The sequence below is a fragment of the Bradysia coprophila genome, unplaced genomic scaffold (genome assembly GCF_014529535.1).
Source record: "Bradysia coprophila strain Holo2 unplaced genomic scaffold, BU_Bcop_v1 contig_24, whole genome shotgun sequence".
NCBI classification, from domain to species: Eukaryota; Metazoa; Arthropoda; class Insecta; order Diptera; family Sciaridae; genus Bradysia; species Bradysia coprophila.
In genome coordinates, this window is record NW_023503501.1 from 4,701,735 (window position 1) to 4,729,726 (window position 27,992).

General features: G+C 37.6%; 4 protein-coding genes across 5 annotated transcripts; 3 read left to right on the top strand and 1 right to left on the bottom strand.

Moving 5' to 3' along the window:
* LOC119077995 (protein DDB_G0276689) lies at positions 1-4,785 on the bottom strand. The gene is made up of 3 exons (XM_037185375.1): positions 4,362-4,785; positions 2,080-2,237; positions 1-2,009 (listed from the first exon to the last, which is right to left on the bottom strand). Exons 1-3 carry the CDS (start codon positions 4,502-4,504, stop codon positions 442-444), a joined length of 1,869 nt encoding a protein of 622 aa, XP_037041270.1. The 5' UTR covers positions 4,505-4,785; the 3' UTR covers positions 1-441.
* Positions 3,095-27,930, top strand: LOC119077998. 2 transcript variants are annotated; one of them, XM_037185379.1, is made up of 6 exons: positions 3,095-3,106; positions 16,424-16,429; positions 20,679-20,729; positions 27,225-27,368; positions 27,439-27,524; positions 27,592-27,930. In XM_037185379.1, exons 3-6 carry the CDS (start codon positions 20,684-20,686, stop codon positions 27,826-27,828), a joined length of 513 nt encoding a protein of 170 aa, XP_037041274.1. In that variant the 5' UTR covers positions 3,095-3,106; positions 16,424-16,429; positions 20,679-20,683; the 3' UTR covers positions 27,829-27,930. The 2 variants fall into 2 exon arrangements, with proteins under 2 accessions (XP_037041274.1, XP_037041273.1); XM_037185378.1 differs by lacking the exons at positions 3,095-3,106; positions 16,424-16,429 and adding an exon at positions 20,077-20,229.
* On the top strand, positions 7,749-10,120 carry LOC119077996 (E3 ubiquitin-protein ligase RFWD3). Its single transcript, XM_037185376.1, has 4 exons — positions 7,749-8,161; positions 8,226-8,376; positions 8,522-8,535; positions 8,703-10,120. Exons 1-4 carry the CDS (start codon positions 7,911-7,913, stop codon positions 10,012-10,014), a joined length of 1,728 nt encoding a protein of 575 aa, XP_037041271.1. The 5' UTR covers positions 7,749-7,910; the 3' UTR covers positions 10,015-10,120.
* LOC119077997 (uracil phosphoribosyltransferase homolog) lies at positions 11,441-12,713 on the top strand. Its single transcript, XM_037185377.1, has 4 exons — positions 11,441-11,668; positions 11,755-11,879; positions 11,950-12,185; positions 12,245-12,713. Exons 1-4 carry the CDS (start codon positions 11,556-11,558, stop codon positions 12,425-12,427), a joined length of 657 nt encoding a protein of 218 aa, XP_037041272.1. The 5' UTR covers positions 11,441-11,555; the 3' UTR covers positions 12,428-12,713.
* Positions 27,931-27,992: the final 62 nt, after the last annotated feature.

The following is a 27,992-nucleotide window of genomic DNA, read 5'->3' on the forward strand; positions in this document are numbered from 1 at the left end:
TTTTCCTTTTATTTGAATCCTTTCATTTGACGTTTATAATTAAGCGTTGTGTATACTAATAACTGTAATTTAAGTAAATTAAATGCTCGAGGCTACGCTCAAAAAACCATGCAAAACAGAAAACTGTTCTCATTTTCACTTTCAATTTTTAAAATTATTAAAATGAAACTATATGTACACAGTGCCTATAACTGGGTTCAATCAAATTAACTTTTTTTTTTTTAAACTGATTCATTGGATAACATTTTTAACGCGGGTCTCTGGTCTGTTTGTTTTTTTTTTTGTATTCAATTTTACTGTGGAGTTTGTATAAAAAATATATGCCCGGCGTTACGATTTAACATAAACAGAAAACGATTTCGTATATTTACCGTAACAACACTTCTTGCAATCATCTGTATGTATAATAATAGGTCAATAGGTCATTTTTGTACTAATTTCTCATTTATCGTCCCAATTCTCGCCATCGAACGGTTTCGGCGTAATCGATCGATCATCATGCTGGTAGCTTTGTCGCCGGTTTCTATTCCCATACGATTTTGACGGATACGATCGATTGTGTTGGTAATTGTTGGAGTTGTAACCTGAACCGGTGCCAACTCCACCTCCGCCACCACCAACTCTGTTACCACCACGATTATCATTTTTCTTATTCGAATAGTTCTGTCCTTTATCACTGTTCTGACGTCGATTCGGATATCTGTTTTGATTTTGTTGTTGATCGTGATATTGACCGTGATTCGGACCGTGATCGCGTCCATGCTGATAATTATTTCGGTTATTCTGGAAATTGTTGTTGTTGTAATTGCCGCTGTTGTTGTGATTGTAGTAGCCCCTGTTGTAATGCCGCTTGTTCTCGTATTTGTCGTACCGTGGATTGCCTACCCGATCCATTGAACGAGTCGAATAATCGCTTCGTATGCTGCGAAAGCTGTGATTCATCTGATTGTTGCGACGAATTTCATTCGGGCTTGTAGGATTTGATGCATTCGAATGGAAACCATTCTGGATTCGCTTTGTACTCTCGCTGCTCACCGAACCAGGACTGGTTTCGTTCTGCGCGCTGCTTTCCACCTCGGCATACCAATCGGTCAGACCGACCACTGGCTGTGGTTCGGGCGCTTTTAACCGTTGCCGGACACTCGATGCCTTAACTAAAAAATAGGCCTGGTCTTCTTTCCGCTCCTTGGTCGATTTCGATTTGGTTGTTGTCGTCGGTGGATTATCGTCGTTCGACTTGTTCGGTGATATTGGTGGACATTCACTGGACGTTTGCTGTTCTACGATTTTCAAGTTTTCATAGTTCCTGTCTTGCATCTCCTTTTCGAACAATTTCTCTTGCAGAATTTCTTCCGTTTCATCTTTGTTTCTAAGCGTCTGGGCCTGTTGCTGAGCGTAAATCAACCGTTCGCTGGCTTTTAGTGGTTTTCCGATGTATTCGCTGTTGATTCGAAAGTCTTGTTTGTTTCGGCCCCGACCCAATCCACTCAATTCGGTGCGCAATTTATTCAAGCTATTCACTTCCGTCGTTGAAACCGGTGTATTCCGATCGGATTCGCTTTCGGCCGCAGCACTTTCGTCGATCAGGAACTTTGCGTACATACTCTCCAATTCCTTGCCGATGTTGGAAAATTTGCTGTAGTACAGGTCCAGTGTCATCAGAAACAGTGCTTTGATGTTGGACGTGAGCTGTGACACCTCGATCAAACACTTCCGTATGAGGAACAGTAATGCATCGATTTCGGTTTTATGCGTTGGTTGCGCTAAAAGCCCATTTAATGTGATTTGCGTTAGGATCAATTTAGCGAACTCCTCGTCAATTGTAAATGATGGATCGGCTGATGCTTTCTGTGTGACTGTCTCCAGTTGTCTCCTCAGCCATTCGAATAGGGCACTTCCAAGTACAGTCACCGGGGCGCTGCTGATTCGACACCGATTGTAGTACTCTCCCAGCAATGTCAACGAATTGTAAAATTGTTTAATTCGTTCGTTTCGCAGCACATCAGCATCTGAAAATAATTGCGATGATTGCCGATATAGATAGAGACCATTTTGTTAAGCAATTTGCCATCCACTTACTCGTATAGTTCTTCTGGAGGGTATTCAACATTTCGGCTCGAATTGCCGAAGCATTTTCTGCAAATGTGTCTAATGATCTGGACGAGAAAACCAACGCCAAATTTACGCCGAATTTCGGGTCATCGAGGGCACAATTGTTGAACAGTGCGAATGTTTCCCTGGAAGGAAGCAGAAAGAACTTGCGAGTTATCGACAACGTCAAAAATGAGTGTAATCGGGAGTATATTCTGTGTGCTATTCTAATAAATCATATGAACGGCGACCAAAACGAAGTGACTGTGAATCGGATTTCAAGTAGGATTTCACCTCAACAAAAAGTACTCCATGTGAGAGCCGTGAGAGCGAGTAAACAATGCAAAAGTTAAAAAAAAATCAGCTATGTCTCTCACACTGAGTACTTCTTTGGCAAGTGGAAATCAAGTCTTAAGCCTGGATTGCACTACACTCTCTTTAGGAATCGGTTCATCCGTTTCAATTCAATTTTTGTGCCCGTTTACTAGAGAAAGATCTCTAAAATATCCATTTTCCTTCATTGCAGTACACAATAGATTTGCAAATCAAAGTGAAAAATCGCAAACACACATTCGCAATTTATGTGTAATCGAAGTGTCAACAATACGGATGAACCATTTCTAAACGGTGACTGTGCGATAGCTTAAAGCTGCAATCGCAGTTCACCGTTTTGGGTCTCCGTTTGGACAATACGCATGCGCAGAGAGAAAATTCTCTCTGTGAGCATGCGCAATATCTAAACGGAGACCCAAAACGGTGAACTGCGCTTGCACCTTAAAGCTGCGAGCGCACTTACACCGTTTAGCTCTCCGTTTACGTTTTAACAATGGAAAGTGGGAGGAGCTTCCATTGTTCACTCGTAAACGGAATGCTAAACGGCGTAAGTGCGCTCGCAGCCTAAAGCTGCAATCGCAGTTCACCGTTTTGGGTCTCCGTTTAGACAATGCGCATGCGCAGAGAGAGAATTCTCTCTGTGCGCATGCGCAATATCTAAACGGAGACGGAAAACAGTGAAGTGCGATTCAACCCTTAAGGTGCAAGCGCAGTTCACCGTTTTGGGTCTCCGTTTAGATATTGCGCATGCTCACAGAGAGAATTTTCTCTCTGCGCATGCGTATTGTCTAAACAGACTTTCAGCTTTAAGCTGCGAGCGCACTTACACCGTTTAGCTCTCCGTTTACGTTTTAACAATGGAAAGTGGGAGGAGCTTCCATTGTTCACTCGTAAACGGAGTGCTAAACGTCGTAAGTGCGCTCGCAGCCTTAAGTTTCCATTCCACTCAACAAAAAGTACAACGTGAGAGAGCCGTGAGAGAGCAAGCTGTCAAATAAACAAAGCAAAAATTGAAAAAAATTAAATTTTGTCTCTCACACGGAGTACTTTTTTGGTAAGAGGAAACTAGGCACGAAACTCACTTCACTCCGTTTACTCACCGTTTTCAAAATTTTGACAGATATCCCATACATTGAAAACTGAAAACTGTTCTCTCTTTTCGATATTAAAGCGTAAACGGAGAGTAAACGGAGCGTAGTGCGTGTCGTGCTTTAGAAAACAGATGAACAAATAGCTATTTTGAGTCATGAGTTTACTGATTGAACACTTCAAAATACACATAAAGATCACAGTCAACAGTTTGCTATTGGAAAAGTGACCTACACAACAAACAAAATGGTTTATTGCGTGATGAAAATCCCTGTAACCATTTTCAGGAAAATATGAAGTGAATTACGCTGGTCACATAAAATTTTCCAGCAACACTAGAACCAATACGACAAATTTTCATATCACAAACAATATCGGAAAGAGATTTTTTTCATCCGTCTTTCTGCGAATGCTCAACACTTTATTCAAAACACACTTCGTCGTAATGTCCAAATCGTCTTATAAGCAAACTGATGACTAGTGCTGACAAAATCGACGTTGTGCAATTTGTTTTGTGTCACGAAATCATCAGATTGTTTTTCTATTTCATCACAAACATGGAACTTGTGGGAAAAGAAAACGATAAATTTTGGTCATACTGTCGTTCGTCATTATTGTTCATTCCTCATTGTTTCTATTGCCTACCTCTAACGTCAATTGTTGGACTCCTGGATCAAAAATTTCACAATTTAATCCAACACAGGGTTCAATGACCAATCAAGGACAAATGTTTTATAAAAAAAATGAAAAGTCTGTCCGAATGAAAGGCGCAAACGTTTTAGCGGTGCTTTTTTCATATAATGACTACTATCGTATATATTTATGCGTTGACGTTCCGGTTTACTTACTTCAACATGTGGTCTTCACCTGTAACATTATGGAAGTCCTGTGCCATGTATATATCCTTGATTTTTCGGTTCTGGACAATTGAATCATCATTCACATTCAACTGTTTGATTAGCGAGCAGATATTGTTCACTTGGCTTTCCATTTTGAATGGTCTTTTCCCAATCACAACAAAAACTGGTGTCTCCAAAACACTCTTTCTTTGTACTTTGAATGGAGTGCAATTTTTTCCCTTTTCGATTACTTTTGCATTCAATGTTGGCGGTACTCAGTTTAGCAAATTTGGTTCATAATAACGTTTAAATTGTGCAATAGTCGAAATACAAAAATAATTTTTCTGTCTTTTTTATTTCTTTTTGCGATGTACGACGCTGAAAATCTGAACTGAAAGCGGAATGTCACTTTTTCCTTTCAGAAAGAAAAGTCAGTTCAGTGCCCGATATTTTGGTTTTTGTGTTATGAAGGTTATGCAATTTCGTAACGCTACGAGCCGTTCTGATACTGAATTTGAGGAACAAACGGTTGAGGTCAATGAATTTTAAAAATTGGATTTCGTCCGTTAATTTAAAAAAAAATATCATTTTCATAAAAATCTTAAAAACAATTGCATTCGCTGAGCGTTAATTGTAACTAATTGTAGTAACCAATGCAACAACGTCCAATCAAAATAAATTTAAATTTTTCCAGTGGACGTCAGTGAAATTTAAACGTGAATTTGCTTCAGCTGTTTTTTTTTAGCTCGTAGAAATAAAATTGCTTAAAAAAGTCTTTAGGGTAGGCGTACCAGTCTTCGGACACGCCCCAATGCTCGGACACTTTGACATTAAAAGTAAATTAATTAACATCTAGCTCGAAAATATTGTGGATGACTATCATTCAGTTGTAATCTGTAGTTTTCACTATCGATTGATCTTAAAATTGGATTCACTAGGAATACTGTGTAATTTTAATCATTGAAACAGTGGCACCACGTACAGAAAAGTGTAATTTTTTACCTGAAAAATAGTTTGTGAGGTGATCAAAACAATTCTTTTTTCTAGTTGAAAATTACTTATATTGCACAGTGTTATTGTTTTTGAGATTAATTAATGTTCAAAATAATATTATTTTCACTCAAACACGATTAAAAACAATTATTTCTACTGTTTTTTGGGTGTCCGGTTGATACAAACATGATATTTGGTCTTGATTCAGTAGTCGGACTATATGGAAAACATATGAAGTGTCAAATTCAACATATGCCATGTTAAATACACCGAAAATGGTACCAAAATAGTGTGACTCAAAAATTCTTTGTAAATTGTAATTTAAACGGTTTTATCTATTCAATTTAGTGTTTTCACTTCATTTTTAGTGTATTTGAATGATTAACAATTGACTTTTCTTATTTTATTCAGAAAAATCCGTGAAATTATTTAATTCAATTAGCGTGCAAGCATTGAAAAAGAGGTGTCCGAGCATCAGAGAAAAGTGTCCGACGATTGGATTTTCATGTTCGGCCGAATGAAAGTGTTAATTAAAAATAATTCAGAAATAAATGATTTAATTAATGTACATGAAACGAATCTTAATTAAATTTGTGTTTTGATGAAAATACAAACTATCCAAAATAAAAGCTTGTAAATTTGTAATACTTAAACAAAGTCGAAAAAAAAGTTAATCGTTCGAGGATAGGTACGCCTACACGGATGAAATCCACGCCATTAGTCGTATAAATTTATACGTCAGAGAGAGCTTTTTTCTCCTTTGTTATGATCTGTCAGTTTTTCTATTTTGCGATTTAGCATGGAAATGAAAACTAAAATTGACATATCTTTGCTGTTTTAAGCAATTTTTCACATTTTTTTTTGGACCAAAATGTTTTAAAATGTGTTTGAAATGGAATCGATTGGCATTAACAGATTGTGTGAAAATATTGTTTTCTATTTTATTATTTTATTATTATAAAACAGCACAGATATCTCAATTTTAGTTTTCAATTCCATACTAAATCGCAAAATGCAAAAACTGACAGATCGTAACAAAGGAGAAAAAAGCTCTCTCTGACGTATAAATTTATATTATACGACTAATGGCGTGGATTTCCTTTAAAATTTGCCTTAACGTAACGATGTTGAAATAGGAAAGCCACACAATACAAACTTTCATATTCGCTTTCTACAGCTAACTATAAAATGATTTTTCGTAGAATAAACTTGCAGACCCGAGTAAAAATAAAAGTCTCAAAGGTTCGAAAAGAGACGTCTCAAGTCTCAAAATACAAAGGATTTGAGACCGTGAGACGTCTCTTTTCGAACTTTTGAGACTTTTATTTTTACTCGGGGACCGAGCTGAAGACTTTTTTCGATAACTTTACGTTTGTTTTCTGTTGTTACAGAATAGTAAATTACAATAATAGTTTCAAATTGAAAAATGGGAAGGCAGTGGGAAAAGTGAATGTCAATAAATCTACGTATGGAGTGTTCAGAGCGCAGCTTTGTTCATACTGACGTTTAAGCAATATTCATAAAGTAAATCCCTCGTGACGACCATTTACATCTCGTCCTATCACGTTTTCAACCACATCTTGCACTGTTGCACAAACACAACATTTTGTGTAAGCCAATAAGGCAAGTGCAGAAAGCAAGAGATAATAAGCAATCAAAAAATACCATTGGCTTGCAGGAGAGAGTTTAAGCCAATCAGATCCAGATGATAGTATTTGCCTTACGGGGGAAAAATTTACCGTTACCCAAACAATGATGCATAGGGAAAGTGCATTGATAGAGGTAATTCGCCAATTTTGAAATTGGTTGAGCGAAAATGTATTGCATTCTCTCTCAAAAACCCAACTGTCATTCGACATATTCCCTCTATCCGTCGAAACGACCCAGTCGTCATATTAGCAACTCTCTGCACGCAGATCGCCATTTTATTAGATACGCGGGAACATACCTTTTCCACACAAACAAATTCACCAAAATTGAATTTGAATGGCGTGATGATTTTTTTGTATGAAACGTGGTGTGTAACCCGCGTATCTGCATCTGCAGACCTCCTTAAAGTATACAGCCTTGGTAATTTGCATCTGCAAGGCAATACCCATACAACAATTTTATGCTTGTTTTGGTTTGTCTTACAGCTGAAACAATGGAAAAACAATGACAACGGCTTTCTGCACTTGACTTATAGCATCAGAGAAGGCCATCAGTTAGCAATTTTAATCGTGAAATACATATTGCCCCTCGAATTCCTATCGCATTCGCTAATTTGTTAAAGTCCTTTCATCAGGTTTATACAATCGAATTGCATTGTTACGTAAATATTTATTTACGTAACCATCAGATCAACTATGCCGCTACCTCTGTCATATATGGTACAACATCTTGATGTTTAGTACCAAAGTTCTAAAACATATGGTAACAAAGAAGAAGAAGAAGTAAACAAAAATACATCGTTCGGTCCAGACTGCTGATTTAAAAGTTGTGAAATTTGATGATTGGACGCTGAAAAGAAGCATAGACAACGCATCGATGAATTGGTTTGTGCTAAGGGAAACCTAGCGAGTAAAAATGTTTTATCAAGCTGAACCAGAAGGATCAGCAGTCGTTGCTGTTGCTGCTGATCACGATCCTGTTGTCGCAGCAGTCGAAGAAGTCGTAACAATAAATTCCACCAGTCCACCAGCTGCACAAAGAAATCAAACGCTACAGGCCATCGATCCCAATGTTATTGTCATTGATGATACACAGCCCACATCGACGAATTCACTAGGAAATCCGTCTGCTGATTACAACACAACGCCATCACGAAAGCGAACAAGGTGGGACGTTTCATATAACGACGCATCACGAGTACAATTAACTTTTCGATTCCATTTTCGCCAGAAAATCACAACTGACGGAGGCCACCCCGAAAAAACCGAAAATTTGTGAAAACGATGATGATGGTTCCATTTGCCCGATTTGTTTGGATAATTGGGATACTGATGGTGTCCATCGTTTGGTATCGTTGAAGTGTGGCCATTTGTTTGGGGATGTAAGTCGGAGTCTAATTTTAATCGAAATGTAATTGCTAACACTCGCTCTCTCCCCTTCGAAATTCTGCCCACCATTTTGGCTGAACTGATGGTCAATATACGTTTTGGTGTACATGGTATTGGTTTACATCTACGAAAATGTAGTCGTGCATTCGGCGGTAAGTGACAAACGATTTTTAGTTTACGTTTTACAAATGGCGAGCGTATCGCTTAGTGTTTGAACTTTTATTGGGCAGAGCTCGTTAAATATTTCCCTTAGAGGGCTCACAGACTATGGTAGTGTTCTGGTTCACTTTAAAATCGAAAAGTTTGCGTCTGATTTCAGATGGATCCAGGAGAACAATAAATGTTGCCCGTCGTGTAAGAAAAAGGCTACGAGAAATGAGATTCGTCCGATATACGCCAACAAGGTGATCGCAACAGATACCACCGAAATAAACGAATACAAAAAATTGCTGGAAAAGGAGCAACAGGCCACCAAAATGCATCGAGACGAGATCGATACGTTGCGATTTCAGCTGAAACTGCAACGCGACACTGTGCACAAGCTCGAACAAGATCTGGCCGAACTTAAAAAGTCTGCAATCAACTTGAGCAATTCTGTCACTTCGACAAGACCAAAGTCGTACAAACTTTTTATGGAAAAGAACATAGAGATCAGCAGAGACGGCGGTTGCAAAGTTATGGTCCATGGCAAACGGATCAAGTCACTGATGATAACGCAGAAATCAACGCAGAGTCTCTTTCCCGGATACGGCATCCGATTTATTGATTCCACAACATTCCGACCGTCAAATGAGTTCCTGCATGCATCGACAAAACAAATGCGAGACTTGTGCTTGGACAACGATGACGACCACTTACTGACGACCTCGTTGGACAAGGGTGCAAAGCTGTTCAGCGTTCAGCAACGGCGCGTTGTAAGCACATTTTCGCCCGACGACCAATCGTTTTGGGCGGCTGCCTTCGACTGTGACCGACCGAAATTCGTTTATTTGGGAGCCGAGCGCGGTGGAAGCACCTTCATTTATGACATTCGGAATCCGCAAACATTCGTTCAAGAACTGAAAGCCGAGGACGACAAGAGTCCCATTATCAAAATTTGTCCGATGCCTTCACGAGACGACTTCCCATTCGGTGGTTTTTTTGTGTGCAAACTGAGCAGCGTTTGGTTTTACGAATTCGATGCAGCACAGCAGACGATCGGCACAAAGCTGGCGGTGGATGGTCCATTTATTTCAATGAGTTACGAGGCGCAGACTCAACACATTGTCATATCTGCTAGACCAACGAGTAATCATAGAAAGTCTCGCTTCATTGTTGCAGAACTAATGAAAGTGGAGGACTCAACGCATATACGGATATGGGGAACATGTCTGGGTTCGACTGTACAATCGGCTATGCGGCGTAGCGCTCAGATTCGTATTGACGACAAGAATTCGATTGTTGCCGCATATTTGGAGGACACGAAATCGTTGTGCACATGGACCGCACCGAACTGTGCCCGAATGACAACGGCTTCGTTGGGCGACCCAGTGGTGGATCTTTGTCCGATATATTCATCAGTCAATACGTATCTGACGGCTCTGTCGGACAACAGGTGTCGAGTTTATAAATTAGAAGTTTCGGAAACTTAGTTTTAAGATTTTGGTTTTGCTTTACGTTTGTTTTGATACTCAGATAGCGTTGAGCGGTAAGGCGCAAGAGCGCAAATTATCAATAAATTTACGAGACTAGCCATAACTCAGAGAGTTTTCGTTTAGCATGTACATTTGATGATGTCACCGCCGCAGATTGCTTTGTCTTGAATTTCGTTGCAATACGCCTGTCCATCCTTAACTTTACTTCCAGACCAACTCCATAACGATCAATCGTTCGATAAATTCTTGTTGAATTTTCCGTGGAAACCTTCATAAAGAGCAAGTTTCCGATAAATTTTACCAAGTCTCAGAAGAATTTTACCAAGTCCAATCACATCACATCTTTCAGAACCTTGTTTTTAAGTGCGTTGCGGGAACAGATTTTTAACAATGAAAGTGTAAAACAGGTATGGTCTATTGTCCGCCCGGAGGACAAATTTGATTTTTGTACTTAAATGCACTCATATTATTTTGACATAAAATGTGAGTGCGTTTAAGACGAATTCGCCGATCGACCATACCTGTTCTAGACTTTCATTGATTTTTAATGCTTCGTCGGTTTTCAGCATATATCAACATTTTCTGTGTTAACACTATCTGCAACTTTCTCTCACATCGGTCAAGGTCAAAAGAAGAATGAGCTCGTTATTGTTAATGACTGATTGATTAGTTGTTCCGTGTCGAAATGATCATCTTTGTCATCGACGATTTATCAGATAGTGACAGAATAGTTATTTACGTATCTGTTGTGGACGGTATATTTTAGGCAATTTCGCGGATTATAGCCCGAACGAAGTGAGGGCGACAAGCGAAAGTGCCTAAAATAAACCGTCCACAACAGATGCGTATACAACTTTTCATGCTGAGGGCCTAGATTACGAGAAAAATTCCGTAATTTATGCCCAAGGCATGAAATGGAATATTATTGTTGAATACAAGACCCACTGTACGGTGTTTAAGTAGAGTGAGATGGAAAATCAACTAGGGGTCTGCTGTCATCGATAATACAAAAGAATCTGACAGCAGACCCCGAGATGGAACAGTAGGTTGTCTTTTCGCCATATCTCTCACTTAAACACTTAAACACAATAGAGTTACACTCGAGAGATGGCATGGTAGCATATAGGTTTGTTCCAAGGCCATACGAATTGTCAAATTACTCTCAAATTTCACCCATCAATATTTTTATGAAAACCGAACGAGATGTAAAATTACGATTAAATAAATAAATGAAATGATCTCTATGGATGAAATCACGTTCGTTCGGCCCGTGAAAATTCGTGTTCACAGTTATTTGCAACAAACCAACAGCTGCCTTGAGAAATACCGTTTCTGAATTTAAATTATTAATCCCGTCCCGACCCGTGCGACAAGTAGATGGAGCATGCCACGAATATCTCTCTCGTATATTTTGACATTTATTTGACATCTGTCAATATTTCACAATAAAAGTTGCACATGTTTTGCACTGGAATATAAATCTGGATTTTGTCTGTAACCTTTTTATTTTATTTCTTTTTTAAATCAATATTTTATCGATGGGCACCGCACCAAACACAAACTATACCACCGACATCAGTTTCGGGGAGAATCTGAAAATACTACAGCACAACGACCAGATCTGCGAACTACAAACCATAATTCGAGACAAGTAAGACAAAGAATATAGTTACCGAGTTACCCATCTTACGTACTGGTCATTAATTTTAAATTATTTCCACCGAATGATTGAAACAGAAACACAACACGCAGTGATTTTAAGTTTTACGCCGATCGACTGATCCGCTTAGTCATCGAGGAAAGTCTTAACCAGCTACCATATTCTGTCTGCAAAGTGCAGACTCCGACTGGAGCAATTTATGGTATTTTTTTCAAAATGCTCTTATCCAACGAACATTTTCTTCAATTATCTCATGCTCACGTGATGATTAGATGGTCTCAAATATCGGTCTGGCAATTGTGGCGTTTCGATTGTGCGGTCGGGTGAGGCAATGGAACAAGGACTGCGGGACTGTTGCCGCTCGATTCGAATCGGGAAAATTTTAGTCGAATCAGATGCAGAAACACACGTTGCCAAAGTTGTTTATGCCCGATTTCCAGACGATATTGCGCGAAGACAGGTCTTGCTCATGTACCCAATTATGAGCACTGGCAATACGGTTGTACAGGTAAAAGGGTTTGTGTCAAAGTGGATCTGGGTGGACGACACTAACTGAATTCAATTTAGGCGGTCAATGTACTCAAGGAGCACGGTGTGCCAGAAGGTTGCATAATTTTGTCGAATCTATTCTGTACACCGATGGCAGCGAAAACGATAATCTCAGCCTTTCCTGAAATGAAAATTCTGACATCTGAACTGCATCCAGTCGCTCCTAATCACTTTGGACAGAGATATTTCGGAACGGACTGAGAGGCTGTGCTACACGCCGACTGCCGGTTTTAATATTTTTTTAAACTGTTTAATGTTTCCATCTATTGTACGTAGACACAGAGAGAGAGAACCGGTAAATTTGCGAAATATTTTTGAGTACGGATTGTAAGTGAGAGAGTCAATTCTAATAGTTTTCTAACGCTTCGATTGATTATGTCGTCGACTTGAACATCGTATCAGAATGGTTCAATTGGAAATTAATGTTTATAATAGCGGACGGTGTCCTACAATTTAATTAAATGCGAAAAATATTTTTAAATAATAATTAGAATACTTGTGTGTTTCTTGTTCGCTTCGTGACCTGCCTCTCGAATTAGTCACAGAATAGGCAGCCACTAAACATACAGTCGGTCCAACGACAAATAGAGGTTTCTACAGCCTTTATTTTACAGAAAATTCAGTTACAGATCTGGAGACCTAACTTACTGTACATGATAGAAGAGGTTATGTGATAGGTGTCAAAAGCAGCACTGACAAAAAGAGTTAAAAATTTTACCTGCAGCAGGTAACTTTGCCTTCAGGTAATGTACATTATCTGCCACAGCTGTATTTTTTGTATTAGGCACTACAGCTGTGGAAGCTAATGTAGATTACCTGGAGCTAAGCATGGTTCTATTCACATCAGGCGCAACAAATATCTTACATGACACATCTTCAGCTGACTTTATTATGCAATAAATGATTGACATCTTCTTCAGTAACAGACGAATGAAGTTTGGATATATAAGCAACCTTAACTGTCTCAATCGGTGACGAAGTATTACTAGGTGGATGAATTGAATCACTTTGCGGTCGAATCGTTAAGTTTTCGGGTCCTGTTTCAGCAACTGAGGATTTAGTAAGCACCTCAGCAAAGGAACTAGACTCAGCTGGTGGAGTTTTTTGCTCCGACGATTCCTTGGGAATTATTTTATATTCTTCGGAACTATGATCCATCGTGGATTCAGTGACATTTGATTGAGTGAATTCTGTTGTGGTCAGTGGATCCAATCCATTTGTACCAATGGATTCGTCAAAATTATTTTCGGGCTGATTTTCGTTTATTTTTGCGATGGGCGGTTTGGTTACCAAAGACACGGAAACATTATTCCAGCCGATTACCAATGAGCGAACGTTGGGCGTAAGATGGTGAGGAGGCTGGAATAACGACGCTTGAATCGAATTTACTGAATAGCGGAAATGAGACGTTGGACGAGCGTGTTTGAATGATGCAGCAATCATGGAAGATTCGACATTTCTCTATAGCACAACAGTGCATTTTTACTGAAATTGGCACAATCGGTATGAAAAGACTGGCTGCAAATTATATCGCAAATAATTTGATTTGGATTTTCGTTTCGGAAACAGTCATCACATACTGCACAATTGTTCATTTTCTCGATGGTAGTATCCGGTTGACAAAATACGACACATCAGCTGATGGACATACACTAAAGCAATTTGCAGACGACCGATCAAATCCGCATTTTAAAATGATTTCGGCCAGCAATTGATGGTTAGAAAAACGATAACGTCACAAACGTTCGCAAAATAGCGAAATAAAACAAAAACTTGGGCACAAACAAAACGTGTGTTAACTAGTTAACAACAGGTCGCCATCTTCACCATTTGCAGTACGTACACTCAAAGTGTCTGTCCCAATTTAATAGCCATTTAGATAGTGACGTATAATTTGAGGTTGAATTTTGTACCAAATCAATTCGGAAATAAATGCAATTCCACCTGCAATCCATCCACACCAAATAGTTGTAAACATACCACCAAAACCAATTTTATTTGAGTCGTTACTATTGCCTTTAAATTGAAGACTAAGACGTTTGACTTTCGTCATTTCTGACAAAATCTTGTCTCTTGAGTCTGTTTGCCACTTGTCTAACATTCCATTAGAAATCAAACGTTGGTAGATCATATTCAGCGGCTCGAAAAATTGATAATCGGGATTTACTGGAAACGTTTCAAATTCATAATTCAAACTTTGATCCGCTATCAAGTAAAATGCTTTTAAGTTTAACCGTTTTTGTAAACTGAAACATAAATCCGCTTGCGCACTTGTCGCGGAATATGCTACCGAATTGTTTAATTGTTTAAGATCGGCATCATGCCGGGCGAAAGTTACTGGTTGCACTATTTCGTTCCAGTCCCTTTTTCCTGTTAAAAGTTTTAGTTGCCGAATTGTGGCATTTGCCCAGGCATTTCCTTCATCCGATAATATCCGCATTCGGGCTTTGTATACTTCGTCGATCGTTTTCATCTGACGCTGGTAAATTGGTACCGTAAGGTAGCTCTTAAATACAGACAAAATGCCATTTGCCACAATTAACCCGATGAATGTTAACGGTACAACGATACAAATGTCTGCATGGTGAAGCTGTCCATACTTGATTGCTAAGTTGTCGTTTATTAAAAGATTCACGACATCGACAACACATTGAACAAATGAATTCCTTTTTCTCGCATGCAAATAACCAGAAAAGACTAGTAGAAGCGCTGCTGTCACAATCACAACGCAAATGCATCCGAAGACAACAACCCACGTTGTATTTTCTAAATAGGCAAAAAAGTCTTCACATGGCGGAGCATGTGGGACTACCAAGAAAAAGTATGAGAATTTGCTTGGATGCAACATTAATCCTTCCATCTTTATAGTTATAACCACTCTGAACATTCCTGCGTCTCCATTTACCGCGTTGAAAGCTTCTTTCATAAAAGCCTCTGTACTGGCATTTAAGAACGATATCGATGCATTAAAAATGTGAGTAACAGTGCTCCAAAAGTTGATCGTATAATCGTCAAGTGGCTTAGAAGGCAGCATAATTAATTGCAACGGATGGTGGCGATAATTCACGATTTTAGCGTCGGAGTTAAAATAATCTTGCTCCCCGTCAAATTGATCGAAAAATTGACATCGAACGGATCGAATCGAAATACGGTTAGTGCTGACGATACATCCCGGTCCTTGACGTTCAGGTAAAATGCACAGAAAATGTTCACAATCCTCTTACTCCAACTCCACCGAAATAATTGCAATACCATTTCCATTGAGCTGATGCTCTGTTCGATGAAGATGCCAATTTTTACTTTGGCCTTGACCCTTTGAATCGTGATCACATCGTCCAATATTTGTGTGCCATTGGTGAAATTATAGCTTGACCCAGCACCACCAACGACTACAATTAGAAATGTATTTTGGCCGACTTCTGTCGTTAAATTTTTCAGCTGTTCCCGCTGTGTATCTGTCGTTGCGTTCAGATCATCTTCGTAATCAAAAATATAGACCGTTTGAGGTGTAATTCGTCCATCAATCTTAGCGTTGATGGGAACGTGTCGGTTATGATCTTGCACAGAACGATCCAGTAAAAAGATGTTATGATCGAAGCAGAAAAAGTCCTTCAGTTGATTGATAAGATTCACTTCATGGTTAGGTAGGCTCCGAACTGTAGTCAAGAGTGTCGACAGAAGTATCACACAGTTCATGTTAAGTTATTATCGGTGACTGTTGAACTATTGTTTGATTTGGTTAATCTGTTTGGATATTGATAAATTACGTTTAGAACTCATAACCTAATGCTATTAATTGGTCGTTTAACTACACTTATTCTAATGAGAGTCGTAAAAAAAACGAAGTGACTATTTGTACCCGGGTGTTAATAATCCTTATCAGACTATAAGACCATCCGGGTTGGTGCAAATAGCATAATGTAGTGGTACACAATTTGAACCCGAGCCTTCCATAGTTCATTTTTGCATTGAAAGTAAATGGATAGGTATGGCCAAACGTTCAAATTTGTTCTAGCCGGAGCACATATGGATTTGCATGGCGCCACCTCAAACGAACTCATTTCTAGGGCAAATTGGACTGGCCATACCTACTTATCTACTTTCATTGCATTTTTTATTGTACAAACTTTCCTAACAATTGGTTAACACGCATGAATAGAGTAAATGCCTTGTTGAATGTGTTTTAATTGTTAAAAGCAAGGAGTTTGTTGACCAGCTGGTGATATGCATTTGACGCTAATCCGGCGCGGCATATATTTAGTATGTGTTAGAACAACACATAACATTTATTTGAAATATCTCGACATATTAAAGACTTAGGCACGAGTGGATAATTTGAAAAGTTAACTTAAATATGAAAATAGGCTTTTCTTTTAGGAAGTGAGCGTTACATACAGAAGTGGCATTTTCTTTCAGTAGTAAACTCCCTGGCAAATATAAAATTTAAATTGGATGGCTATGAAAACTCAAATTGCGCCGAAATTGCTCGTACTTAGAATTCATTGTTATCACTTCGTTGACAAACTCAAAATCAATTTCTAGGAATGGTTGACCTTGACCTCTTCAGTTCATTCAATTCAGCATTTTTATCATTAAACGTGTAGACAGCGTCGCTTTTTTTCGGATAGTGTTTGGCCCAATAATTAAATTTTTATGGAAACAAAATTATAATATTTCCTACACATCGATCCTATGTGTCTTTGTGCGAAGGTTTCATACGTTTGCTATTTGAAACACGTCGAACCAGAGCCTGAGAACGCTCTAACTTGAGTAAAACGCAACCGATTTTGAAAATTTTTTTCGCCATGTATTACCTGATCGCAAGAAAAACAAGAACTGAGCACAAGAAAAAGAAATATTGATCGCATGAAAACCTATTCTCTCTTTCTTAGTGATTTTGTAAAAGGAAAATACATATATTAGTTGGTCTCAGAACTGCAGAAGATGGTGATCTACCTACACTGCTAGCAAATTTTCTTTTCATTCTTGCGATGAATTCTTTTTTCCAGCGATCAATTAATCTTTTTCTTGCGATCGATTGTCCTGTTTTGTAATATCAAAAAGAAGGTTCAGTTGGGAGATGACCAAAATTGGTAGAGCAGTTCCAGATATAGGATCAGATAATTGACCGTTTGATATATTTTTGGGCTACGGCCTGTCTGTCGATTGTTAAACGAAAAAACCAACCGTCAGAACAGTCGGAGCGTTAATATGTTTACGGTTCGTGCGGGGCCCAGTCGGGGCAAACGCTCCGACTGTTCTGACGGCTTGTTTTTCCTAGGTATTACGGTGATTGGAAAAAACCACTACTTTCGTAATGTCGTTGAAAAGTCCAATTTTTGAGTAATTTTACAATTTAATTTTATCGCAACTATTGACTCAGATCAATGCACTTCAAGCAAAAGTGCTATTAATGACAGCTGCCAAATAGAGTACTTTTTGTATGAAATTTTAACCCCACTCTTTTTACAATGTACAATTTTGTGAAGTTTCAGTACCCTATTTAGAGTACCACTTTTACTTGAAGTGCGTTGCTCAGATAAATAAATGTAATTTTGTAGAACTTGTCGGACATGTTTCTGATAATAGAAGAATTAATCGAGTCGAGTTAATCTTATGGTGTTTACAAGGAGAAAAAAATCATTCTTTCTCTATATAGTTTCTGGAGTCACCGTTCCGCTGTCCATATCCGTCGTTACTAGTACAAAACAAGGGATGAAAAGTTAAACAGTCCTGTTTTCGTGATTGTTGTTGATCCGAGGTGAAGCCGATATATTAGGCAAAGACTTGACTGGACAATATTTATTTGTTGTCGTCGTTTACGCGTTTAAATTTGACGAAAGATGAAAGATTTGATCCTTCTTGTTGTTTTTCTTGTTCTTATGTGGAAGTAATTTTCAGACAATTAAACCGTATTGAAGAATGTTTTAAGCATTTGCTCTTTACTTCCTACGGCTGTTGACAATCTGGAACGTTAAAAATACCAGTACTTCAATATAAAGTACAGGTATACCCTTAATATTTATGGTGACTATTCGTTTGTTTTGCTTGGTCACCTCCGAAAACAATCCTTCGTGCAGCATTTTCTCTACACATTGTGCAATGTCAGCTTATATTACGTTGGCCAGAGCTAATCAGAGAAACGATATGATATGGTTTTGCTTCCGGTTCGGTCGAAGCAACGCACATCCGTTATTTCTCATGGCATCTGAGTAATCAGTTATTTCCATGCAGCTGAGTAATCGGTTATTTCTGTAATAGTAGTTGTTAAAAGAGAGCCGTCTGTGAAGCAAATCAGTGGGTCATAGAAATTCCCGACGTCTTAATTTTGACCTAGGTGGAGTCCTTTTTTAATATTCGTACATTCAGTGCCGGACTGACTCGAATAAGCCCACCAGGGGCGACATGCTACAAATGTCCAAAATTTAAAACTTTCATTAAGTTCACACTGCTACGGGTGATTTCATTTTCGATATTAAGTGTAGAAAAGTATCGCTTTATCGTCGATTAAAAGCGATATGAAAATAGATATTTCTGAACTCAGTTACAAAAAGTGTTTTAAGGCGCACAATGTGTATTCAAAAATTGATTCACAGCAAATAGCCGAATGGTTAATTAGGTGTTGCTCGATAAACATCGAGTTTTGGTGTCGGAAGTACAGAAAAGTCAAACTTCTCGATCATAGTTTGCGTGTCGAAATCCGTCGAATTTCAGTCTTTAAGCAATAGTATGTTACAAGTATTGTAAAAACTCATTACAATACGTGTACCACATCATGCTTTGTACCAATCGAGAATTGAAATAGACAAAATAGACAAAGACTTTGAGTGTTGGAAAATCCCATCAAACTGGTGCGGAAATTTTGGACATTTCAATCTAGTTATCGATATGGAAATCCGTCGTATTTCAATTCTCCGTGGCACAACATACTATTGTGCCAACCGAGAATTGAAATAGACAAATGCACAAAAATTCAGAATTTTCATTGTAAACAATCACTCTTCGAATTTGATCGATCACGTTGCTTTGCATTTTTTTAAAACGAATGCTGTAATAACTCATACGAATTTCATTTCAACACTGGTTTGAGTGTTGTAATAAGCCATGAAAACGGGTGTTGTAATTTTGGTCATTTCAATCTAGTTATCGATATTGAAATCCGTCGTATTTCAATTCTCGGTGGCACAAAATACATTTCACCACTAGTGACGAAAAGTATATAGGAAAATACGTTTCACCACTAGTAGCAAAAAGTAAAATATAGAAAAACAGAGAAAAAAGACCATTCAATCATCACCCAAATCACGTTTGAAAAAGTTCAGCTTTCGCAGCGCAGTTGCAGAAAAGGAGTGTCACTCGGTATGACACCGTAACTATTTTTTGACTAGCTTTAAAACTTCTTCGCCATGAATGTAGAATGTGCTTGTGTAATGCGAACAAACTTTCACTTTTTCCTAAGAATCATACAAACAATACTGTTAGGACCAGTGAGTGATATTCGGGAATTATTTCTTTAAAATACGTAATAATTCGTTCGCTAAAACTGAACCTTGACTGGGGGAATGTCACAGTTCACAAAGGGTAGCTATATAATATACGTAGTTATAGCATTTTAATGACTTTACACGTACAACAACAAAGAACTCCGTCGATTGGTATATGATTAAGCCAAGTAAACAAATCGGCCTTTTGCTCTCCTAATTAATCGCGGAGAGAACTTTCCGCTTAGTCGTCATATATTATAACATACGAGAGACAGAATAATAAAATAAGGCAACATCGTTAGACATCCAAAAACATTTTCAATTTTAGCTAATATAACACAATTTCGATATTCTCTTCTAACGTGCTCGGTTTATTTGAATTCATCGGCTAAATGTTCAACAGCGTTCATCGAGTGTAGTTGAGGAAAAGCGCTCGTTCGATTCGGATTGTTATTATTATAAGTGACGCCGCGTCGTTCTGTTCGGTGGAATTTAAATTTCGGGATATTTTTTTAAAAGGTATAGACGAGTGGTTGCCAAGTGAATTTGATGCAAAAAATTATTTTTTTCTGTTTCACGTTCCTCTATTTCATAACACACTTGAATACAAACAACGGGCGTAGTTTTCTTTGGTCGAATCAACGCACTTCAAGCAAAAGTGGTACTCTAAATAGGGTACTAAAACTTGACAGTGCTCCATACACAATTTTACACTGTAAAAAGAGTGGGGATAAAATTTCATACAAAAAGTACTCTATTTGTCAGGTGTCAATCGAAGCACTTTTGCTTGGAGTGCGTTGGTCGAATATTTGATTCATATGTCTGCAATAATTCCAGTGATTTACAGCCCAAATTTTATTTTTGTATTCAAGGTTAATATGGAAATGTACAGAAAAAATTTAAAAAAAAATCTTGCAAGTTGATATAGCTAACCGAAATCATTATTTTGTATTTTATCGTTTCACTAGGCAACATGATAACCGTTGACTCGTGTCTGTGTTTTAAGCTCGAGACCGGAGGTATGTTTATCTTTTTTTTTTTGTTATTTGCTTTTTTTCTGTGTTCGATTTTGTGATTTTCGAACAGTTTGTTCTTGTCGACAAATCTTAATAGTCTATAATAGTTACGGTTCGGTTGACTCAATACCCTCTACAGCAACCGAACTACATTTATTGAGGTGGTAGAAATGCAACGTAGCCTTTGCATTTTACATGTGAAATTAGTCAACAGTGTATGATCCTACAAACAGATGAATAAGGTGGTAGTTTGATAGCGTCAAAACAAAATTTGTTTGCTAGAGAGGTTATTGGTTGACTTCAAATTACTTTACATGCTACATGCGTCGAAAACCGTACTTTTCATGTTTCAAGCACGTCTTTCGACGACCTCAGCATGTAAAATCCATTTATCCATAATGTATGTGATACAGCTTATGCGTCGCAATAAAATCGTTAAATCGTTATATCGTTGTTCTAACACCAAAAAATAGTAGAATTTCTTGTGCAGTCCATATTCGTCGCACCATCGGTTTTGATATTTATACAACGCTCCAATAAAACGGATGTATTCCGACGATTCCGACCGAATTCAATAAATTGTTCTCTAGATCAAGAAGAGTCGACAAAAGTTGACTGGCATTTGGGTGCCCTTTAAATGACGAAAATGTGTGAAGCACCCTTCGTACAAAAATTGAAAACCCCGTTGTGGGCACTCAGGATAAGATTGTCTCAAATCAACACAGAACAAACCAAGGCCCAGATTAGAGTTTAAATAAGAGTCATTCGCGGTTAAATTGGCCGTTAAAAAAATATTTTCTGGACCAGAACTTCTGGTGCTTGGTTTACAGTGTGTTTGCTCAAATACAGATCAATAATTTGGCGCAAGTTCTCTCAGAAATCAGTAGTTTCATGTTTAGTTTTCATAAACGGCAAGCGTATCTCCACTCCACGATTCTGTTAATTCTATTGTTTAAGGTATGCGTTAGTGTTTCAAGGTTAAATGTATCCAGGGCCGTAATGACTACCCAATAGCCCTTCATTCGGGCGTTGAAGGTCGAATATATGTTAAAGTCCTTCGATCATACACGAAAATAAAAAGTCCTTCGGACATCGACCGAGGGGCAAACCTGACCCTAACTTTCAGGTTGAACTAATTTTTGACCACTAATGACCACTGTCAATCTATTCAGATTTCGTGTCCGACAATTTGATACCATAACAGCTAGTCAAACAATGTGCCTTTCAATTATTTAGCCGAACCCTTCCTCAGTAAGAATCAATTGAATTGAGTTATATGAAGTAAGTGTAAAATGTTCGATTTCAATATTATATGCGAAATGAGACTGATAAAAATGCAAATCTATTGGCATGTTGTTGACTGACTAGTGCGGAATACACGAATTTGTTTAGATAAAACATTTTATCTTACCATCAATATTTATTTGCTGGAATTGCAAATGTGTGAGTTATTTGATAAAATCCACCGGTTTATCGACGCCGGCCGCCACCACTTTAATGTATTCTTTAGTATAACACGCTTGGTTTTATATTTAGCTTTGTATAACAACGAGTATAATGTTTCGTATTTCATAATACAAATCACAATCCGAACTTCACACAGAACGCTCTATGGATGTATAGCATTGTGAAGAGAGCGCACAAATTTGTGGACAATATTAATGAAAGGTGGAATATATGTAATGGTAGTGGCTTGATTGCGTTTTATATCGTCATTATTAGTTTCGTTTCCGTTGCCCAACCTTGATATTTACTTTAATGAAAGGGTGCAGGCAGGCGAAATATGGCATTTTCTTTTAAAATCTAGATTTATTTGCATCATTCGTTGTTACAGTCGAAGAAATTTAGTTTTCGGGTTTTCCAAAGGTATTAATCTTATTTAACCCACACTTTATCCCACAACAATGGAATCCACAAATTTAAATTTAGTTAACTCAGCGGTCGCAATGACGGCGCTGCAGTCACGATTTCAAAATGTGATATAGGGTGGATAAACTAAATTTTGGTTTTGGTTACATTTTCTCTTGGTTTTTAATTATTACATCAGGCTTCTAAATTAAGAGTACCTTTATGCAATATAAACCGTTTGAGTTTGAAAAAAGATGTTTTGTATCAGTGAACGATATAGGAAAGCGTTCAGTACGTCTCAACATACAAAAGAACGTAAAATATAATTGTAACATTTAGCCACCCTACGTCCGTCATCGCTTCTATTGTCTTCAAAAACATATTGTGTGCTTGTCATGATATGTATCAGACGTTTGTTTATTTATGTGTCTCATCTAAAATGCTGGCCAGCAAAATTTTGATCATTAAATTCAACGGCAAAATTGATCTAAATGTTAAAATAATTGTGAACAATTGTGAAGTTAATGTGGTTTTGTTTTCTCTTCATAAAAGAATTTGCATCAGTTCCATGTAAAGTGCGGAGCACCATTAGAAAAAAAAACTTGTCGCTGAAGAATGATCAAAAAGTTGCTGGACGCAGTAGCTACAATTAATGCTTTGCAGGATATAGAATAAAAATTAGAGAAACACCAAGAGCCGTCCATTTGAAATCTTCACAATCATCATTTCAACTAAAGGCTTTTTTTTAAACGAAACGCAGATTCGGAACATTCTTTTTCGCCAAATTACAATTTGGCATAGGAAATAAATTCAACTCTTTTTATAAGTGAAGCTCATGATTGAGCTCAATCATGAAAACAGAATCTGGTCAGGAATAAGATAAGAATATGAATATATGACGAACTTCAAAGTTCCTGATTTATAATCCTGAGATGCCTGCTCATGCAATTATGCGATTTACGATTTCCAAAGAATTTTAATATCAACTTTTAGACAAAATAACAATTTCCAAGTCTGTTTTCTATTTGATTTATTTGATGTATTTCCGACCTCGTTCTAGGGTAATAAAATTTTCTGTGGATTATTTGTAACTTCATGAAAATATTAAGATGGAAAACCTCAGAAACATTCACATAAAAATTATGCTTTCCTAACTAATGTTGAAATAGCCTTTTTGCACTCATTAGGAACTTAGGAAAATAACTACTGGTCGAGACGGTTTACTTGTAGTCCGAAATTATATTTTGGCTTCGTAGAACACAGATAAACACAAGAGAGAGGAATTATATGATATGCAGTATATACTGTCCCGCAATGAAAGTAGATAAGTAGGTATGGCCAGTCCATACAAGTCGGAGCACATACGGATTTGCATGGCGCCACCTCAAACTAACTCATTTCTAGTGGAAATTTGCACTAGAAATGAGTTTGTTTGAGGTGGCGCCATGCAAATCCGTATGTGCTCCAGCTAGAACAAATTTGAACGTTTGGCCATACCTATCTATTTACTTTCATTGCTGTCCCGTACAATCTTTTTCTAAATAAAAGTTATAGTCAAATCGACAATATTGTATTATTTGGCGATTTGTCATATTTTGGAGTTTCTTCACACTTTGGCGATTTTTCTTGACAATTCATCATATTTAGTTGATTTGTTAAATCATCAAGAAAAGTCTCAGAAGTGTGAAGAAACGCCATAAAGACAAATTTTCAATTCTCTATGATCCTTGGAGTTTCTTTACTCTTTGGCGATATTTCTTGGTTTTTCTTCACATTATGGCGATTTTTCTTGTTGATTTAACAAATCAACCATAAGAGGTTCCGAGCCTACGCTGAAATTGTAGCCTACATTTCTGCGTTTCGAAATTTTTGATCGCTGATATCTTTTTACGAGAGCCCTTTTTGAAAAATGTACGACCACATTTTCGAGTAAAAATATGTCAGCTTTGAATAAAAAATAAAATTGTCTGTGGAACTTTCACAAGTTTGTGCTTTGAGAAAAGTGTACCTCTTTGATGCAAATTTGGGGCATCGGTACAGTTTTCTCAAAGCACATGGAACTTTCACAGACAATTTTATTTTTTATTCAAAGCTGAGATGTTTTTACTCGAAAATGTGGTCGTACATTTTTCAAAAAGGGCTCTCGTAAAAAGATATCAGCGATCAAAAATTTCGAAACGCAGAAATGTAGGCTACAATTTCAGCGTAGGCTCGGAACCTCATAATGATGAATTGCCAAGAAAAATCGATAGAGTGTGAAGAGAAGAAGAGAAAAATCGCCAGAGTGTGAGGAAACGCCAAAGTGTAAAAATACGTTTTTGAAATGTCTCTACATTATCTTTCGTAAAATGATAGTGTCCTCGGGATCTTTCGTTAAAGTATGAATTCCCTAGGATCGAACAAGATGCCGTTACCTGACGTAAAATAAGAGTTTCCTTAGGATCGAACCAGGCAGCATTTCGTAACTTTTATAAAAGGATAGATTCACTAGCTTCGAACAAATAACGCCTTTTAGATAAATTTCGTAAAAGGATAAATTTCCAAGGATTTGTTTAATCACCACGAAGAATCGCCAAAGTGTGAAGAAACGCAACAAAGACAAATTTATCATTCTTTGTTTTTGCCGGCGTTTCTTCATCCCTTGCCAATTTTTTATTTTTGGCGATTCTTCATGGGAATCATGATTAATGACGGCTACGAGCGTTAGCGAAAACGAATGAGATGTTCCGATCCGAATCTGCGAGCGAACTTCCGTTTCGTTTAAAAAAAAGCCTTTAGTTGAAATGATGATGATGAAGATTTCAAATGGGGCTCTTGGTGTTTCTCTAATTTCGATTCTATATCCTGCAAAGCATTAGTTGAAGCTATTGCGTCCAGCAACTTTTTGATCATTCTTCAGCGACAAGTTTTTTTTCCAATGGTGCTCCGCACTTTACATCGAACTGATGCAAATTCCTTTATGAGAAGAAAACAAAACCACAGTAACTTCACTATTATTCACAATTATTTTAACATTTAGATCAATTTTGCCGTTGAATTTAATGATCAAAATTTTGCTGGCCAGCATTTTAGATGAGACACATAAATAAACAAACGTCTGATACATATCATGACAAGCACACAATATGTTTTTGAAGACAATAGAAGCGATGACGGACGTAGGGTGGCTAAATGTACAATTATATTTTACGTTCTTTTGTATGTTGATACGTACTGAACGCTCTCCTATATCGTTCACTGATACAAAACATCTTTTTTCAAACTCAAACGGTTTATATTGCATAAAGGTACTCTTAATTTAGAAGCCTGATGTAATAATTAAAAACCAAGAGAAAATGTAACCAAAACCAAAATTTAGTTTATCCACCCTATATCACATTTTGAAATCGTGACTGCAGCGCCGTCATTGCGACCGCTGAGTTAACTAAATTTAAATTTGTGGATTCCATTGTTGTGGGATAAAGTGTGGGTTAAATAAGATTAATACCTTTGGAAAACCCGAAAACTAAATTTCCTCGACTGTAGTTACGCTTATACTCGCTTACGTCATTTTCTTTCCGAGTAATTTCTTTCTCTTTGTTATTACATGTGTGAAGTTTGTAGTTCGAACCTGACGTCGCAACAACAAATTTCCCATAAATACAATGATCTTCATACTTGTGGGCTGAAAATACCGGTTTTTGGCGTGTCCGTAATGACAACTAAAATAGTATATTTTCCACCGTGTTACATAAGTCGACTTCTTTTAGCACTAGTCCTAAGATTTCGTGTGCTACAAAAATCTTGTGCAACGAGGTGCATATTTTCTGCGAAAAACATACAATTAAATCAACGAATCATTTCCACCAACAGTTGTAGATGAAGTAAATCAAGACCGAGGGGGAAACCACTCTTTTTTATTGACGTGATTAACCAGTCATTAACATGATGACGAATCAGTGATTAACCAGCATTTAAATAGGGGTATCGTTGCAAAACTACAATGAATCGTGAAATATGGTGGTTAATCATGGTTAATCACTGATTGACCGTGCATTTTCACAAAAATCATGTTGCTGATTAACAGATTAACTGATTAACCATGTTAATCACAAAAGAGTGGTTTCCCCATCGATCAAGACAACGTTGAAAAATTACATGAAATTTTAATGAAGTCGCCTGTAAGGTCGCAATTTCGTTCACAAAATGAGGCCTTTGACTACTTTCAACTTACACCGCTGATGGAAATTATTTTTATTGCCTTTCCCATCCGAAAGTTGACTATTACATAGCAGAGTGCCTCCTGCGAAAATGATCCATTACTACTATACTATCACAGCGACTACCACGAACTTTTTACACGAAGAATTTCGAACTGATGTCGAACATGAACATGAAGAACATTGTAAATAGTTTATTTATATCTCGTCAATAATAGGTTTGTTTCAAGTAACTGGTAAACACGAATTTCCACTGGCCGAACGAACACGATTTCATCCATAGCGATCGGTTTTTATATAAATATTGATGAGATTATGTCTCTATCGATGAAATTTCACAGTAATTCGATAATTCGAATGGCCTTGCAGCAAACCTATCGACGCGCCTGATGCAGACGTTATACACTATATGTTGGTCTCGATGCTCAATTAACTTTTAACAAAATTACAGGTCTCATTATCGGCTGGCTGTCAATCATTGGCAACTTATTGTTCGCGACCATTTTTGCAATTTTCGTGATACTGCTATGTGTCTTCAGTTGCCAAGACATGGCGGAACAACTAGACCTTGAGACGTGCAACAGTTTCCGAGGAGGTGAGATACTTGTGAAATTTGTATAAGTTGATCTTTTTCGTTGATGGTAATGTGCAAATTAAAATTTAAGTATTCATTGGGGTGTTCGTGGTAATCATTATATTATGTATATTGGTTGCATACGCTGCTTGGAAACTGATTCAAGGAACAAAAGCGGTTAGAAAACTTTGGAAAATCTTATTTCCCGAAAATATTTTATGTTTTTTTTCGCGCTTCTTTCCAGCGTGATCATTTCAAGGTCAAACCGATGATGATTCTGTTAGGTATTGTGACAGTCCTATCCGCCCTCCAAATCTTAACGCTAACAGCAGCTGGTATCGTTAACGGATTGATACAATTTGTCGTCGATGCCTACTTCTTCGTGGTCATTTACTCACTGTACGATCGTTTCCGAACCGAATACGAAAGTGGCGGCAACAACAGGCCGAATCTTCAATATCAAGCCGCTGGAAAAGTTTAATTCATATCGCTACCATTCGCAACGCAAACAAATTATATTTTTTCTTGGAACAACACTTTTTTGAACTAATAATTAGATGTAATTTGCTAGTTCCAGACATTTCAAAAGCTTTAAAAATTATTTTTGATATGGATGTTCAATTTGAATTTTACTATTCAATGTTT